The sequence below is a fragment of the Stegodyphus dumicola genome, chromosome 9 (assembly GCF_044657685.1).
Source record: "Stegodyphus dumicola isolate Sdum_Otavi_A_Nest chromosome 9, ASM4465768v1".
Taxonomy (NCBI): Eukaryota; Metazoa; Arthropoda; class Arachnida; order Araneae; family Eresidae; genus Stegodyphus; species Stegodyphus dumicola.
In genome coordinates, this window is record NC_140776.1 from 53,010,358 (window position 1) to 53,029,590 (window position 19,233).

Here is a 19,233-nt window from a genome sequence, read left to right on the forward strand (position 1 = left end):
AGATAGCTGTCATTCCTGGTGGACTGACTAGTCAATTGCAGCCTTTAAATGTATCAGTGAATAAACCATTTAAGGAAAAAGTGCGAGAATGATGGAACAAGTGGATAGGAGAGCCACATTATGCCCTCACAACCTCAGGTAGAATGAAGCGGCCCTCTATTTCACAAGTGTGCGAGTGGGTAAAAAGATCTTGGGAGGACGTAAAGGCTGAAGTAATTGTTCAGTCCTTTAAGAAGTGCGGAATCAGTAATGCTCTTGACAGAACAGAAGACGACACATTATTCGAAGAAGGTGATACTAGCAATGACGGAAACAGTAGTGATGACGATATTCTCGTTTTCGATGATGATGATAGTGAAAAGGATTTTTATAGTTTTGAAAGTGATTAAAGTTTTAATTTCATGATAGGCAACGTTTTCCTTGAATCTGTGTTTTTGTTGTTTTTGCTTTATTTTGTATTATGTTTGATTGCTTGCTGTTCATTCATTTATTCATTATTGAAATTTACATATCATGTTCAAAATAGCTTGCCGTTTGTTAATTTTCCTTAATAAAAATATGATTGGTAATTGCATTGAATGATTGTTAATTTGGCTTTTACAAAACGTGAGAGCTAAAAGAAACCACATTTTAAGTTATTGTGTTACCGCGCTTTTGCGCAGACTATTGAAACTTTTCCCCCTTGTGTGTGGCCTTCTAAATAAGGGTGTGTCTTATATGCCGTCAAATACGGTAAAGATTTTATTGCTAGAGTAATTAAATTTGCCACTTGTAGGTGGTGCTACAGCTATGTGGGAAGCTTGTACAGTATTGCAGCACAATTTGCTTTGTACCTATGATTACAGTTGTTTAATATGACAGTGGTATTCATGAGAATGGCCATCAGATGCGACATGACACTATCTATAAAATGGAAGAGCGTTCAGCTGTAATTCTTGTCGCAGGATGATGGGACAACTGCATTCAATATGGCAAATAGTGCAAGTGGACTTTTGTATACTTGCAGCTTCAATTCATCTCATAACTCAGTCACTAAGTGTAAAGTCTGGAGACCTTGGTGGCCATTCTTGTGGGAAAAAGGTGATTGAAAACATAGTCAGCATCAAATGTTGATCATTGCAGATGCTGGCAAGACTGTGTAATGCATGAATGTTATACTATGAAGCATTTGTCTTTCTTACAAGGAAAGAATGGCCTGTTAAAAGCACTGTATATTACTTAACTGTGACAAACAGTTTGAAAAGTGTTGCTCAGGAATTTATATATATATATATATATATATAAAAAAAAAAAAAAAAAAAAATGTGATGCAGTAAAAATACACTAGGCTGTCATCTTTGGCTGATGCAAGGGGATATCTGCAACTGCATACGAGTTTTCTCTCCCCCATGTTCAGCAGTATGTGCACTTACACTTTCATTAACCTTTTGATGTTCATCAGTGAGTTCAGTCTACACTCGAGTTATAAATTGCAGTGGGCACAAACAAATACAGTTCTCGTTACAAATTTAAGACCAACAGATATTGCACGTATTTGGGAAGAAATAATTGTATAATTTTGCAACTGCTGAATGGTTAAGCAAAAACTGCACCTTGTCAGTATATCGGAAATTTGACAGCAAGATTTTTATTGTTTTCCATTTTTTAAGCCCCAATTTGCAAATTTATGATGTCTTCAATTCTTGCACATGCTGGGTTTTGTAAGGATATATCTTGAGAATGGTCCTCGGTAATCAACACACAGTCCCACACAAAAAGACCTCTGGGACCTTTAAAGTCCTACCAGACAATGAAAATATATAATCATTTTGACAGTAAGATAAATTAAAAAATAATAATAATTAAAAAAAAACCTTGCATTTCTTTCTGTTCATTTCTCTGAAAACCTCGTGCTACCCAGATGATGCTGACGAGCATAACAAAGGGCTCATGTTCAGATCCTAGAGAAGGAGTGAATGTGTAAGCATATAGAGTCTATGCAACAATGGAGCATTCACATTATACGTTGAGCCGAAATCCTTGTAAGAGTTTGATGGTAGGGGAAAAGGAATGTAATATCCTCAAACCACCCCTTCCTGGAATGCTCTGTTTTGGAATTCCAAACTGGGCAGAAGCTTAACAGTTAGGTATAGCAAACCTCAATCACCTATGATTCCAATTTGGGTTCCAAACAGAGGTGTGAGCTTAGCTTTTACGTGTGCCAGTAGAAACCATACAATGCTACTGTATATATATTTTTTGAATTAATTTTTCTGTTTCTTTTGGATCTACCAATATACGTGTATAATTATAAGCATGAACAAAAACTTTTGAAGTTATATCATTTTATTTCTCTAACAAAAAAACATCAAACCATGCTAAGGTGGTTGTGTTAATTTGTAAGTACTTGAAAAGTGAAGCATTTTTTAGTCTCGACTTCAATACAGGATTTCTTTGTGTTTTTTAAACTGCAAGCGCACACACTGGGTCCAGTGCACCTGCGTGATTAAACAAACCTTTCTCAAAACTTGCCTATTTGACACAAGTTGTTGAGGTCCAGGTTAGTCATGTCTTAGGTTGAACTTTGTTTTCAAAGTTTTTTTGCTGGGGCTTTAATTCGGAGTCTTGATTTTGATCGCATCTTTTAGACTCAGTGTGCCTATTCATGTTACTATTACACAGTTCATTTATGATAGTATAGAAAGTGACAAACATGTCGTGTAATTTATTTTAAGCAAAATTTTGCAAAAGTTATTAGATGTATCAACTGGCGAAGTGGTGAAGAATGTACTGAAGAAAATGATCATGAGTTTTTAGTTCACATACTGATTCAGATAGTGATATAGATTCTAAAAACGAGAGTGAGAATGACATAAATAGTTTTATTGGAGAACAATTATTGGAAATGAAAAAAAGAAAAGTTAAAAAAAAAAAAAAAAAAAAAAAAAAAAAAAAAAATGCTTGCAAAGTGAAAAATTACAGACAAACCAAAACTCGCTTCATTGAATGCAAAAAAATTTGTATTTGGAACACATAAAAACACTTTTTTCAATGCGCTGCTAACATTTGTAATTGCATTTGTTCTCTGCATCTATAGTGCTAATAAAGAAAATAAGAATCGATACAGAGTAACATACAGAGTTTTTTTTTCCTATGCTAATATATAATAAGATTTTCTACTCCTTTAAGAAATTTTATTTCACAAAAGCATTTGGAGGAATTAAAAATTTTAATGTGCATAGTTTTTAAATTTGATCATACAATTTATTATTGGCATAAATGTAACACTTTTTCTGAAGAATATTTTCTTCAAAAAACAGGACTCTAGTCTTTGGACTCAGCTCGTGCACTCGTGTAAAATCACCCAGGAGTATGATTGCTCATATGAGCACACGTAGTCCCAGGTTAAAGACTTTCATCACAACAAGCTAATTTAATATCATAACTGTGATGTAAAATATTTACATTTGTATTTCACTGCAGTCTGTGTATCACATGCAGTTGTTACATCTTAATTCTATTCATATCAAAATTTCTATTGGCCAAGTGGTTAAGACTGCTAAATATTGGGAGTTTGTTTGACCTGGGTTCGACACTAGGCAAAAAGGCTGGCTACATGATTTATTTTTGTTGCTTTTCCCATTTGTAATTTGAACCTGACCCAGTTTCCCATAGAAAATCTTCCATGAAGGCATACCCCCTCTTGGGCAGATAGCTTTTGTGTGCTTGGCCATATTCAAATTACCAGTACTATTCTGTTAAAGCGGTGTCAGTTGAAAAATGTGCCACCTTTTTTTTTTTTTTGCCAACAATTGTTGCCAAGTATAAAATTATGAAATAATAATAGAGTTCAAAAGACTAAAAAAAAAAAAAAAAATACTACTGTAAAAAATAAGTTTTTCTTTTTATTATTTCAATCTAGAAAATCCTACACATAAATAAAAAATAACAAAACAAAACAAAATTCAATCTAAATAAGTGACATAAGAATATTTCAGCATATAAATAAAAAATAACAAAACAAAATGAAATTCAATCTAAACAGATGGTGTTGCATGACTTTTAAATAAAATTAGTATATATTCCAATTAGTGTTAAGTCTATTAATATAAGGGCTCGGTAAATTTCAAAACCTACCCCTTTGATTATTTTCTTGATGCTGGATTACATTTCAAATATCTGCTAGAATAAAACATGTCTTCTTTAATAAATAATTCATAGCTTAGAAATAATCATCAGGCACAACTTGGCTTTTCTCTTTTTTTATGTTGACACATTATTATTTACTAATTTATATGTTATACTAATTAATATAATTTATTTATTTTTTATTTATTTACTAATTAATATAATTTATTTATTTTTATTTATTAATTTTATTTATTTTTTTAGTTTAAAATGAGAATAATTTAAACAACAATATTTGATTACAGCCGATTAAAAAAAAAACTCCTCAAAATCGAGTTCAAGTTAGCATTCTAAATAAAAATGCTAGTTTTATGGTATGCATCTGGTTTCTCTCTGTTGCCAAAAACCGCTCGGATTGATAAGTGTTTTCTTATACTTTTCTTTTATCGTGTAGAGACATTAGGTACTTTTGGAAGTGGGCAGGATGAAAAATTAGCAACTGTCTTCGCCAGGAATCGAACCACGGACCTCTGAAATACTGGCCCAACGTGCAGAACCACTACACCACAAAGGAACGCTAAGAAAGTGGGAGAAATACCTTATAACCGGAGTAGTTGCCATGCAGGTAATCTGAACAATTTGATGAGGAAATACATTTAAATATTACCGTTTCCAACATTACTCCCTCACCAGTAACAAAGTTACGACACCAAGTATTGTAGTATCAATTTCAATCTCAAAACTGGAGGGGCAGTTTTACCTCCCTACCGGAATAGGTCTTGGCCGTAAGAGTTTTGCTGTCGTCCATAGCTTTTCGCTTGAATGTTGCTTAGTTTTGTTATCCACAATCACTTTGTCAGGTACAGCATCAGAATCAGTAGCTAGCATATATGCGAGCTTTAGTATGTCAACAGAAATTGTAACTGTTTTGTCTTTAATGAGCACGGAAAAATATTTCTCATTTCTGTCAGATACTTGAAGTGGTCCCATATAAGTTTGTTCAAGTGGCTTTTTCACTTTGTCATGTTCTCACAAAAACATGCGAGCATGACTTTAAATCTTTGTAGACAAAAACTTTCTGATGGGTATCACACTGGATTTTTATCGGTTTTAAATTATCTATGTAGTTTAGCAGCTTACTGCCAAAGGTAGCAGGGTCAACTTTGACATTGGGTGGATCAAAAATTTCGCCAGGTAGTTTAATGTTCATTCCATATACAATTTGGGCAATCGAGTGGTTTGTGTCGCATCGTAAAGAAGATTTAAGACCCAACAGAATTGTTGGTAGTTTCAGTCCACTGAGCATTATTATGCACTTTTATAGCAGTCTTCCATGCTCTATGAAGCCTCTCAATTTTCCGATTGCATTGAGAATGGTACGCTGTAGTGTGAAAGACTTTAGCCAAACTCCTGAACAACTGTAATCTGACAGAAATGAGAAATATTTTTAATTATATTACAGCCAAACTCCTGAACAACTGTAATTGAAACTGTGTTCCTTGATCTATAATAATTTTATGTAGGACTCCAAATCCAATGCTTATAAATGGCTTTGCTCACAACTTCTGCAGTGATGTATAATAATGGGATGACTTCCATCCAGCATGTAAATTGGTTGATGCAGGTTAAACAATATACATACCAATTTGAAGCGGGTAATGGGCCAGTGAGATTGATATGCACTATACTGAAACAGATATCTGGTTCTGGATATTCTGCAAATTTAGATTTGGTGTGCTTGATAACTTTACATTTTTGGCATCTGATAATGCTTGGGCACAATCTTTTATTTGTTTTTTATTCCAGGTAACACAAAACCAACAGTCACCTGTTTAATGGTAGATTTAATGCTTAGGTGTGAAAAAACATGAATTTGATCAAAACGTTTTCTTCTAAAACTAGCTGGAATAATAGGCTGAATCTTCTTTAGTGAAGTATCACACCATAAAACATTTGAAGATGGAAGTATGAACTCACTAAATTTAAGTGTTGTGTCACTTTTTTAGCTCTTTTAATTTTGAATCTGTACTTTATTCTATAGCAATTTGTTCATAATCATAAATCTAGGTTCTAATTGGGTGGCCAAATAATTGAACATCGTTTCTTCATTCTTGATTTCACTAATTTGAAATTGTACCTCTACGTGATAAAACCACATCTCGGGTCTCTTGACCCAAAATGGTGGAATTTTTACACGCACCTTTCTAGCTTCGAATTTTGGCTGGGCAGTTTCATTGTCATACATTACAAAAAAAAAAAAAAAAAAAAATATTATCATGTATTGTCCAATTCACCAAATTATTGCACGTCTTTTAAATAAAACTAGTATATACTCCAATTGGTGTTAAATCTGTTAATATAAGGGCTCAATAAATTTTAAGACTTAAATCTTTGATGATTTTCTTGATACTGGATTATATTCCAAATATTTGCTAGAATAAAACTGTTTTCTTTAATAAATCATTCGTAACTTAAATAATCATGAGACATGACTTAGCTTTTCTCAGTTTTATATTGACGAAACAGCTTTTCTCAGTTTTATATTGACAAAACATTTACATTTTAGTTTAAAATGATAATCATTTAAAGAATATCCAATTACAGCTGTTTAAAAGAGAACTCCCAAAAACTGAGTTCAAGTTAAAATTCTAAATAAAAATGCTAGTTCTATGGTTTTTGTCTGGTTTCTCTGTGTTGCCGAAACGCTCAGATCAGTAACTCCAATAATAATAGGGCCTACCAGCGGCCGAGCGGTAAAGTCGCTGAACACTGGTAGTTCGGTCCGAGGTTCGAATCCCGCGAACGGGCTGGCTGCATGGGTGTTTTCGTGGTTTTCCCCATGTGTAACGTGTATACGAGCCAGTTTCCCTTAGAAAGTCCTCCACGAAGGCATCCCTCCCCGTAGGCAGATAGCCCTCGAGGCTTTGCCATAATCACACACACACACACACACACAGTAACTCCAATAACTCTTCTCTTCTTCTCCCTTTTTTCTTTTTCTTTTACCGGAGTAGTTGACATGAAGGTATTCTCAATAATTTGAAGAAGAAATACATTGAAGAAGAAAACTATTACCATCTCCAACAGTGGCATAAAATGAATATCATTCAGTAATGCCCCCTAAGTCTTGCTGTGCTGCCTCAACGTGGTGGGAGGTGTGTCACTGGACGGAATGTGTGAAGTTTGTCGGGAGCATAGCTCCTGGTAGGGCCACTCTAGGCGTGAAGGCCGTTCTAACATGCCTAGCTAAAGCATAATAGGTGAAGATCCTTCAGGTCTTGGTGATCGGGTGTCACAATCCTGGGGCCCCATTGATCTCACCTTCTTTCTGCCTCCTCTCCTCTTAACTGCAACTTTTCTCGTTTTCCTTCTCCCTTGTGGTTTCCTCTTTTGAGGTTCGGGCTCGTCATAAACTGGAACAGCTTTATCCCTAGTTTTTCGAGTGGCGAGAATACCGCCTACGTGTGTTGCAGTGCATGGAGACTCATGTCACTGGAAAGGAGGGTCCTGGTAGTTGAGGCGCGAGGTACTGTCCCCAACACACTGCTTTAGCCATCTGCTTCAGTTAAACAGGAGGCACCTTGTAATCCTCACGAGTGTCAATCGGTTGGTCACAAGTCTTTACGTCAGTTGCTCGGGGACAAGCTCTCGGGAGTCCCTGCTTTGGCGAAAGCTGACTGTTGGGACTTCAATTTGCGTATAGGTCTGGCTAGCCCTGGCGTAGGAATCTGCCTCCCCTTGTTGGGTTCCATGGTGGGTGGGGCAGTCGGACCTGAATCTTTCTCCTTTTAACCCTTTTTGGCCTGGGCACACCTAAAAATTTCCTTCTGTACACACAGAAAAATTGAATGAAAAAGGATTTAGAGGTTACTATAGGCTACTCTGAACCTTCTTTATTTATATTAGATGGCAGCTCAACATAAATCAGTCTATATATTTTAGCTATGTTTAGTTTTTTAAGACCCTCATTTTTCAAAGAAATCTTCCAGAATTTTAGGATATAAAAGCAATTGTTTAAAAAGAATTTTTTTTTTTTTGGCTGTATGCTAATCTCCTTATTCTATATAATTTTTAAATTTTACCTTGAAATTGTGCCTAAAATTGAACGGCGAACCCAAGGTGTGCCTGCACAGGGCACACCAAGACACTAAGACAACGGTCAGTTCATTGACAACAGAAAGGTGGGTCCACATCTGTGTTTCATTTCCTGTTTTTCTCTTTCTCTTTTTTTGGGGTGGGGTGGGGTGGGGTGGGGAGGGGACGTTTGGTTATTAAATAATATATTGTTGGATTGATTTTCTGAAGGTCAAGGGTACTTTTATTAGTTTAGATGTTTGGTTTTTCACTAGAGCAGTTCTCTTAAAGTTTTGCTAGCGCTATGTTTAGTAGTTTTGAGTTGTAGACTTTTAATTAATTTTATTTTACAGTTTATAATTTCTTAATTGTAGATATAATATTAGTTTATTTTTTCAGATTTTTAATTTCCCAAATGGATCGGAGAGGGCTGACCATTTCTGAAGCACTGAAAGTGCTACACGATTTGCTTCAGATAGTGAATCTGATACAGATCCCGGTTACATGTCCAAAACATACAATATCTGATACAGATCTCGGTACATGTGCAAAACATACAATATATACATATTGCAAACATACAATATTAGGTTGTGCTTTTTCAAAGGTGGTGTCACTTTCTTCGAAAAGTCCCACCATGAAAAAAATAGACTAAAGTGTAAATATGAAATATAAATAATGTAAATATCATATATCCAAGTTACGTATGTAATCATCATAGAACCAAAAAGAGCCTTTTTAGAGGGGTCTAGAGTAGCAGGTCTCCCCGTATCCCATCCTAGGTAATGCTAAATCTGCTATGGTATTCTGAATCTAGTGTTTTTTAATTGTAGGCAAAATCTCTTACTCTTTTGCATGCTTCCTGGCAATGCTCGTTTCAGTACTCTTTTTGAAGGTCTATTTGATCAGAGTGCTCGGTTCCGGCACACCCACAGAATCAAAACGATAAGTGCTATCTTCACAAAATTTTACTTGCGTACTCCTCTAGGCCTAATTAGACTGCCTAACCTTTTTTAATTGAAATTCCAACTTTAAAAGGTAGCTTGCCGGAAAGGGTTAAATATGAGTGCTATGATACCTTCCTGCTCTAACAATGTACCTGATACTCCAATTATGACTCAAAGACTAAGAAGTGACATAGAAAGCACTGTATCAGATGTATTTTGACTATGTTTCTTAATTATAACCAGCTTCGAGGAATTGAAAAAAAATGTCACCCTTTCTAATAAACAAACATCTTTTGTCTTCTGTAGGAGAACTGAAAAATATTAAGAGACTTTGGTCTGGAGACTATTTGATAGCAACCATGTCCGGAAAGCAGTCTAAATAATCTTTTGAAACTAACTAAATTAGGACAAGCAAACATTGAAGTTAAGCCACATTAACACTCTGAATTCATCCCGAGGAGTAATCTCTGAAATAGACTTACTATCAGTAACTGAAGAGGAATTTGTTAAAGAGTTGGCAGATCAAAACGTGTGTGGTGCTCGTAGGATCAAAATACGGAACGAAGGCCAACTCATTTCCACTAAACATGTCATACTTACTTTCAAGTCTCCTAACCTGCCTAAAAACATCAAAGCTGGATACTTAACTGTTCAGTCAGGCCGTATATACTGAATCCAATGTGTTGCTTTCAATGTCAGCACTTTGAACATGGAAAGACCTCTTGTTGTGGTAACCTCAGGTGCGCTCGATGTTCCATTGTAGGCCATGCCAGTGAAGGCTGCTCTGCTGCCTCCTTATGAATAAATTGTAAAGGCGAGCACCCAGCTTTTTTTTTTTTTTCCAAGATCATGTCCGTAATGGCAGACAGAAAAACAAATTCAAAACATTAAAGTTACATAAAAGATATCATTTGCGGAAGCCAAAAGACTTGTTCTCTCTAATCAGCCAAGTCCTAATAAATCTTATGCCTCCGCAATAAAATCATTCCGATCAATATCAACACAAACCACAATAACTGCACAGAAGAGGGGAAAAAAAAAAAAAAACTAGCAATAACAGAAGATTCTAGAAACCAAAAATAGGAAGCTGGTGACTGCGTCCAAAGGAAAACAGGATGTCCAACAGAACAAACATAGAAATGTTATCAAAGAGAAAAATAAGCAAAGACACAGGACTCCCAGTCAAAGTTCTGTTGCAAGCATGAGTTCAGGACACCTAGACGACTTTGACGAAATGGACGTTGAACACGTGTTATCCCTTCCGAAACACCTTTTGCCTCGAAAGTAAAAAAAAAACAACACTGCCAAAACAAGTATCCATAATGGGTACATTTATTTCGTGGAATTGACGGGGTTTCCGTCAAAACCTGCATAATATCAAGGATTTAATTGACATCTATCAATCTGCCTGCTTTGCGCTTCAGGAGACTTTGTTAAAGCCAAGCAGACATGCTAAGATACGGAGATATACCACAGTAAAAAATGACAACTCCTCTGGGGATCATGCCTGTGGTGATGTGCGCCTTATCGCCTCCCACAATCATCCATACACTGCTCTCTCTTTGACGACCTCCCTTCAAGCTGTGACGATTCAGATTAATTTACACTTTTCGATCTCGGTATACACTATTTATTTATCCCCACATGAGCATGTTGATCAGCTAGAGTTAGACAGAATAATAGAGCAGCTTCCAGAACCTTTTTTGCTTTTAGGTGACTTCAGTGCACATAGTACCTTATCGGGAAGTAGGGACACTAATTCAAGGGGCCAGCAGATCGAACAATTAATGGAAGATCATTCTATTTGTCTCCTTAATAATGGAGAATACACCTACTTTCATCAGCCGACTAGAACATTTATTTCATGCAATTGATCTGGCTTTTTGTTCTCCATCTCTACTACCTTTTTGCTCTTTCAGTGTAAGGGAAAATCTCTACGATAGTGACCATTTCCCAGTGATTGTAAATATTACAGGAAAGTTGGTGATCTCAAGATAATCACGCTTACTTTACGATAAAGCTGATTGGGACCTTTTTGCATCTTGTGCTGTGCTGACTGAAGAAATGGTAAATGATCTGGAGATTAATGCAGCAGTAAAAATGATCTCTGAATCTATTGTACAAACAGCTGAACTCTGTATTCCAAAGTCCTCAACAGAATTCCCAAAGTTCCCTAAACCCTGGTGGAACAGTGATTGTCATAAAACTTTGAGAGAGCAAAAGAAAGCTTGGTGTATCTTTCGCTGATATCCAACACTGGCAAATCTTCTGGCCTTTAAAGGCAAATGCAAGAAAAGTGAAGCAGTAAAGTCAGAGAAAATCATGGGCAGCCTACATGTCCTCTATTTCATCCTCAATATCTAGCAAGCAGGTTTGGGAAAGAGTCCGCAAAGCCTCTGGACTATATAATGATTATTCCTTTTTTGTTCTAGAAAAAGATGGAAAGGTGATAAGCATTAGAGAAAAAATAGCCAATGCTTTAGGTGATACCTTTGCTGCTGTATCTGGCAGTAGCAATTATTTGAAAGAGTTTCTGTCCACAATGATGCGCTTGGAAAGGATTCAAATCGACTTTTCCCATCCTAATGCAGAATCTTATGATAAAGATCTTACCATGTTTGAATTAAGAAGTGTAATATCTTGCACTGATAGGACCTGCCCTAGTCCTGATGGCATAACTTATTTGATGATAAAGCATTTGCCCTATGAATCTCTATTGGTCCTTCTTGCTCATTATAATAAGATATGGAAGTAACAAATTTTTCCATCTGCCCGGTGCAGCGCCTTTGTAATCCCTATAGCAAAACTCAGCAAGGACCGAAAAAATCCTTTAAATTATCACCCCATCACCCGTTACGAGCTGCCTTTGCAAGATCATGGAAAAAATGGTAAATCACAGTCTCACTATCTATAGAATAATCATTGCCTATCGCCTTACCAAAGTGGTTTCTGCAAGGGAAGATCTTCACTTGACAATGCCTTGTTTTTAGAAACTGCAGTACGCAATGCATTTGTGAAAAGAAATCATGTGGTTTCAATCTTCTTGCACATGGAAAAGGCATACAATACAACTTGGCGGCATGGAACTCTTCATGACTTTTACAGCTCTGGGTTGTGAGGTAATTTATCCATCTTCATTCAAAATTTTCTGAAGGACTGCACTTTCCAAGTTAAGATTGGTTTGTTACTTTCTCAAGTATTTGTATAACAAGAAGCTGCACCCCAAGGTTTGATGCACAGTGTTACTCTTTTCAGCCTGAAAATTAATTCCATTTTAAGACAACTTCCTCTCACAGTGCATGGTTTCCTGTATGTTAGTCATTTGAGGATCTGTTGTCATGGTCAAGATATGAGATACATTGAGAGACAACTACAAATTGCTCTAAACAGAATCATAAAGTGGACCAACACAATGGTTTTAAATTTTCTAGCCAGAAGACCGTCTGCATGCATTTCTGTCGCAAAAGAAATTTACATCTTTGTCCAGAGCTGCATTTTGACAGCTTTTTGATCCGCGTTGAGCCAGAAGCAAAATTCTTAGGAATTATGTTTGACAGAAAGCTCACTTTCCTTCCACATATCTTAAATCTAAAGAAAAAATGGGCCAAAGCTCTCAACATACTGAAAAACCTGCCCAATACAGTACAAAGTCCGTAATCTAGACATCCATTATCCGGAACGATCTATAATCTGGACCTCAAAGCCATAAACTTTTTTTTGTATGATTTACGCATGCGCGTTTTATGTATGACGGATGGTATAAGCTAGGCTAAAATTATCTTTACGGATTCTAAGGCATTTCAGTTAATGTTGCAGATTGCGCTTAATCTTCTAATTGGATCCGGCTTATTATTTTTTGCAGACTGTTAGAGCAATTTTATAAAAATTAAGCTTGAATTTTCGATTATGTCAAAAAATGTTTCTAATTTTGGAGCTGCCCAAGGATCTACAAAGCAAAAGCATGTTTCAATGTCTATCAAACAAAAAGTAGAATTGCTGCAAAAAAATGGATAAAGGCATATCCGTCTTAAATTTGCCAGGAGTATGACATTGAAAGTCAACTGTATATGACATAAGCAAAAAGGAACTTTAATTTTTTATGGATTCTGATACCCCACTTGCAATGAATAACAGAAAAAGGGTTCGTTATGCTAAATGTGATGATCATGACAAAGTGATGATTGAATGGATCGGACAGTGTCGCAGCGAGGGTGTTCCATTGACGGGTCCAATACTAATGGCTCAAGCCAAAATATTTCATGAAGAAATGAACTTAAACACTAAGTACACATATTCGACAGGTTGGTTAACCAAATTTAAAAATTGCCATGGTATGAGACAATTAAGAATTTTGGGTGAAAAAGCTTCAGCTGATACTGAAGCTGCTGAACAATTCGGAGATGAATTCATTGAACTCATTACTAGTGAACAATTATTTCCAGAACAAATTTACAACGTTGATGAAACTGGTCTTTTCTGGCAATAGGTATCATGAAAACCTTTACAGAAAAGGCTCCAACTGATGTCAAAGATTCCAAAGCGAGACTAACAATTTTAGTGTGCACAAATGCTGCAGAAACACACAAGTGCAATCTTTTCGTAATCACAAAACATGCACGACCTCAAGCATTTAAATGAGTACGATTTTCCCAGTTATATACGACACAAATAAAAGAGCATGGATGACACAAGCGTTGATAAATGATTGGTTTGAAAATAATTTTATACCCGAGGCTCTGCGACGTTTGAATTCGGTTGTTTTACTTGATGACTCAAAAAGAGTTCTGATTGTTGACAACTGTTCGGCGCATGCTTCACTTTACAAGTTTTAGTGAAAGATAATGTATCCATATTATTCTTCCCTCCAAATTATACATCTATCATTCAGCCTATGGATATGGGAATAGAGCACGTGCTGAAATGCAAATATAAAGTAGCATTTTAAAAATCTATGTTAAATTTCTTGAACTATGGCAAGACTGACTATTCAAGACTTTTTGAAATTTTTTAGCATAAAATCTGCTGTGTGGATCATCGCAAGATCGTGGGAGGATGTGTTTCCAGATGCGTTAAAAAATGCTTGGCATAATTTATGGCCAGCTACCGTATTTCATGGTGAGGGCGATGAAGATGATAGCCGTGAATTTGAAGATTTTCAGACATCGCAAAATAAAGGTGAAAATTTTCCAGTTATTGAAAGAAATGTGGAGAAGTGGTAATAAATGAAGATGATATAACATAAGTTTTTCATTGCGATGACAATGTCCCAATCATTAATCAATTAACGGACGGCGAAATCTGTAGTATGGTTCTAGATCCAGAAAATACCTCTTCCGATAGTGAAGAAAGTGACAGAGAGTTTATTGAAAATGAAAAAATTTTGATTTACAAGTTAGTCGGTATTCTCAACACTGCAATTACAGGACTTGAACAGTGGAACTTTGTAATTGAACAAGAAATTATGTAGTTTTTTGAATTAAAGAGAAAGTATTAGCACAAAAAACGAAGTAACTTACATTGAAAGAAATATTTAATAAAGTAAACAAATAAATATGAAGCCTTTTTTGTAAATTTTGATACCCTTTAGATCATAATTGCTCTTTATTTCATAAATTACGGTTTCATATTTTTAATTATATAATTTCTGCATGCCATCTTACCAGATTTAAATTCATGATATATAGTATGGAAAACTCCCCAATCCGAAATCGCCGAAGTCTTGACGAGTCCGGATTTCGGACTTTGTACTGTACTTCATGGGAAACAGAGCATTGTTCTATGCTCTGCATTTATAGAGCTTTAATCCGTTCCAAACTATGGCTGTGTTATCTATGGATGAGCAAGGCCTTCTGTGCTATTGAAATTGGATCCAGTCCACCATCAAGAGCTACGGATTTGCTGTGGAGCTTCCAGACCATATCCAGTCCAAAGTTTATATGCTATCTGTTTTGAACCATCTTTGGAATTCAGACGCAAGCAGTTGTCCATTGATCTTCATTATAAAGAAATGTCACAAGCTGAACATCCTGTCCGACTTGCGACATCTGATCAGTACTGGCGTATCTACCAAGCACATCCTTCATATATCCCACCTTTTGATCTTCATTCACTCACGATTGAAGAATCCGACCTAAAAGATCTGCATCCCAAAAGCTTTAACTTTTTCGGTATTGCTTCCTAGCAAGAAGTGAATATTTACCTACTTAACATTTTTGGAGAACTTAGAAGAGCAGTACCAATGATGTCCAATATCAACAAATTTTCCTAGAGCATAGAAGCAGTTATTCTAACTACAAAGCAGTTTTTACTAATGACTCAAAGAATCATGACCACGTCGGGGCAGCTTTTGTTTGTGATAAAGAAATAGTAAACTTTACAAGGCTAGTAGTAAACTTTATAAGGCTGCATCTGTCTTTACTGCAGAAAATTTTGCCATTTTGAATTCCGTAATCTTTATCTCTAAACAGAATAGCAGAAAGTTCATCATCTACTCTGACTCCCTGAGTGCTCTTGAATCAATAAATATGAATACTAGCCAACCTTTGGTCTTAGAAATTTTAAAGGCACACCTCTTTTTGAGAAATGCAGGTTATTGTATTACATACTGCTGGGTGCCTGGACATGCTGCCATCAAAGGCAATGAACTCTCTAATGTCGATGAAAGAAGGTAACGATCCTATTTGTAAAACTTGCAACGTTCCCATTTCAGTCAATCGCATTTTATATGCTGCTCTGCTTCTAGTCAGAAATGTGAATATCATTTTAACTCTACGAATGCTAACAGATCTCATTGGAAGAAGAAGTCTTCACATCAGCCTCATAAGATTTTTAAAAGACATCTCTTTTTACCATATGATTTAAAGTTTTTTTTTTCTTTTTATCCTGCTCTACCTATTGCTAGAGTATTTTTTAAAGTCATTTCTCCATGCCTTCATCAGCATTACAGGTTCATTTCAACAATTCATGTGATACACTGTGTTTGTGCATTTTAGATTTTATTCAGCATTTATCTAGCATAATAACCTTCAAGGTTTTGTGCTGTAAAAAAGCCAACCAACCGACTAATCATTCAGTAATGCAGAAAAATGTTCAGTTCTTGAATATAATTGAGGCTACATAAATTCTATCAAATAATGATTCTAAATGGTGGCGAGTAGTTCTTTGCTAACGTTTGAAATTCTTGTGTTGCTTCATATCCAGCATTTCTTAATTCCTCTTATATCCTTTTCAGCAGTCTGAAAATGTAATGCCATTCGCGATGTTTTCCTGAATGGTAGTCATCAGTGTTGTAGCACAACGATCGGGACCAGAAAACATTCCCTGTTTTTCCAACATAAACCCCCAGATACCCACTGTTCCGGAAGAATAGGTCCAACGTTTTTTCTTTTTGTGAAAAGACTTTTGTCAATTTTTATGATTTTATTGGCTCCACCGATTTTATTTCGTTTACGAAACATCAAAGTATTTGCACATACCTCGCTTAAGTAATTATTCCAATCTACTCTTGTATCATGGCTAGTTTTTAACTGAAGTTGGCAAAATTTAATCAATGTTAGTTCCTGAAACTACAGATGGATAAAACAAATGGCATTGAGGAAAGAAAGATGAGTTTTCAACCACGTTTTGGTTCTCAATCCTTTTTTTTCCCCCATATCAAGAATGTACGCAACAATGACACCCAAGAGCTTTGTTTGAGTCAAAAGTTAACTTCATCAGATGATTTTCAGAACAAAGTCTATTGCTACGTTGTCCTGAAAGAGACTTATGGCAGCCTCTTCATCATTACGTAATTGCCAAATAGTGTAATCCATCAAGCTAAAAAAAAAAAAATGGCAAAATATCACAAAAAATAACGACTGATATTTTGAATGAAAATTAGAAATTTTGAGCCATGATATTTCAAACATAAATAAAGTATTCAAAATAATGAGTGATGATATTTCAGACAAAAACTAGAAATCTTGAGCCACAATGTTTCAAACTTTAAATTCTCAAGGGACGATATTTGACATGTTGTTGTAACATTTTTTTTTTAATGCCTCTTTAACGGAATAGTACCTAACCTATTCATATTACAATTTTTCTAAGTGCATATGAATATAGTTTCCATTTTTAGTGAAAATTCTTTAATACAATTGTTAACATTTTCTCTGAAAATGTGTGGAAATATGTCTCTCATTAATGATGCCAAATGTTGTGTTAAATTCTGCATATTATTTCGTTACTTCTGAATAAAATTCAGCTTTGAACCATGATCCAAGAATTAGTACATTGAATTTTATGTTGCTTTTACAAATTAATTTATGAATTGTTTTTCTTTAAAGGGTCTGAATTTTTTAATCCCTATTGTTGATAAAGTGAAATATGTCCAAAGTCTAAAAGAATTGGCAATAGATATACCTCAGCAGTCAGCAATAACTTTAGGTAAGTTAAATTAAAATTTGCTGCATATTAATTTGTTATTTAAATCTTTTCACTTTGATTCGATTAATTTACAAACATAAAGAAAAGTCTTAATAGCTCCTGTTGTAATTCTTCAATAAACGGAGGTCGGATTTTGTTTTCTTTGTTTCAAGATGTTGATTGTAGACAGATTTGTTAGGTTGCACAGAAGTTGTTATATCATGTTTAAATTAATATGACTAAAGGGGAGATAAATTGACAGTTCAAGTTTACAAAGGAAGAGTTTACATGCAGTGTCATTAAATTGTAGTTAGACTCAAATAGCAGTATGCACTTCAAAATTTTTTTTACTGTATTAGATTGGTGAAAATGACCAGCTTCTCTATCCAATAATATATAAAAATTTGATGATTTGAAGTGATTACCACAGAATTGAGCATTTCATTTGAAAACTTTGCACCAATGCATGTCTGCCTTCTGTTAATCTTTTTGAAGGATTTTGAAGGATATCTTGGTTCAGAAAGTTGAATTGCTAATTATTATGTTGAATACTTGTCATGTATTTTTGAATTTATAACTTTTTTTCCCATTTATTATAAATTAAATTAATCAGTGTTTAGATTTTTTTTGTAGTTTTGAAGCTGAAATAACTGCTTCTGTGACACTTGATATATTTATATACAGCATGATGTTGATAAATCAAAATAAATGTAATCTTTTGGTGTAAAATTCAGCTGTTTTAGAACAGTGTTTCCTTTCTTATAATTCACTAGATAGTTTAATTTTAACTTCCCCCCTTTGGAGGTATTTTTCTTTCTTTGAATAGTAATTTAAAGATAATTTCTCATTCTGCCGAATTAGAGGTAGCTACTATGTAATACAGTCAAAAGTCTTTAATCAGGACTCGTCGGGACTTCGGCGATTCCGAATTATTGGTTTTTCTGTATTTTAGATTATCAGTTTAAATCTGGTAAGATGGCATGCAGAAATTATAAAATTAAAAATATGAAACCGTAATTTATGAAATAAAGAGCAATTATAATCTAAAGGGTATCAAAATTAGCAAAAAAGCTTTATGTTTACTTTATTAAACATTTCTTTCAATGTACGCATGCGTAAAGCATATATTACGCATAGTCGAAATTAGAAAATTGCAACTAGAAAACTATTTGATGTGTATTTGTGATATTTATAATAATGAGGAATTTGATTTAAATCATATCAAAGACAGAGTACATCAAGATGAAATACTACATTTAGTAAGGAATTATAAGCCCAGTGTAATAAAAACATTTGCCGTGAAAATAAGGATGGTGCTGACAGATCAACTTCCAGTTCATAGCGTGCTGCACGTCCCCCCCCCCCCCCACAGAACACATAGACTCCAACTACTACGGATTCTCCGTAGTTTCTACGGAAATTCATGAAAACCTACGAGCTACGAAAAGTATGGAAAAAACTACGGATTTTACAGAAACAAGAGCAGGAGAACCAGTACGCAAAACGGAACCAACTAATTCATCCGATGATTGGCTGAATACTTGTGTTATCATATATCACGTGTTGAGTGCGTTCCTAGTTTTGAAGAATTAGCCAATCGTAGATCAGTAACTCCAACCGTTAACGACTTATCAATAGTTCCACCCAATTGTCTGTCTCCCAGGTTCCTCGCTGATGCGTGTTTAGGCTGCATTCGGCTGCA

General features: G+C 35.2%; 1 protein-coding gene across 2 annotated transcripts in view; it reads left to right on the plus strand.

Annotated features, from left to right (window-relative positions):
• Stoml2 (stomatin like 2) overlaps positions 1 to 19,233 on the plus strand; it is a 140,582-nt gene that overhangs the window by 53,093 nt on the left and 68,256 nt on the right. For both annotated transcript variants that reach the window (XM_035368843.2, XM_085823434.1), the window contains exon 4: positions 17,453 to 17,552. In XM_035368843.2, coding sequence (XP_035224734.1) covers positions 17,453 to 17,552 — 100 coding nt within the window. The remainder of the gene's footprint in view (positions 1 to 17,452; positions 17,553 to 19,233) is intronic.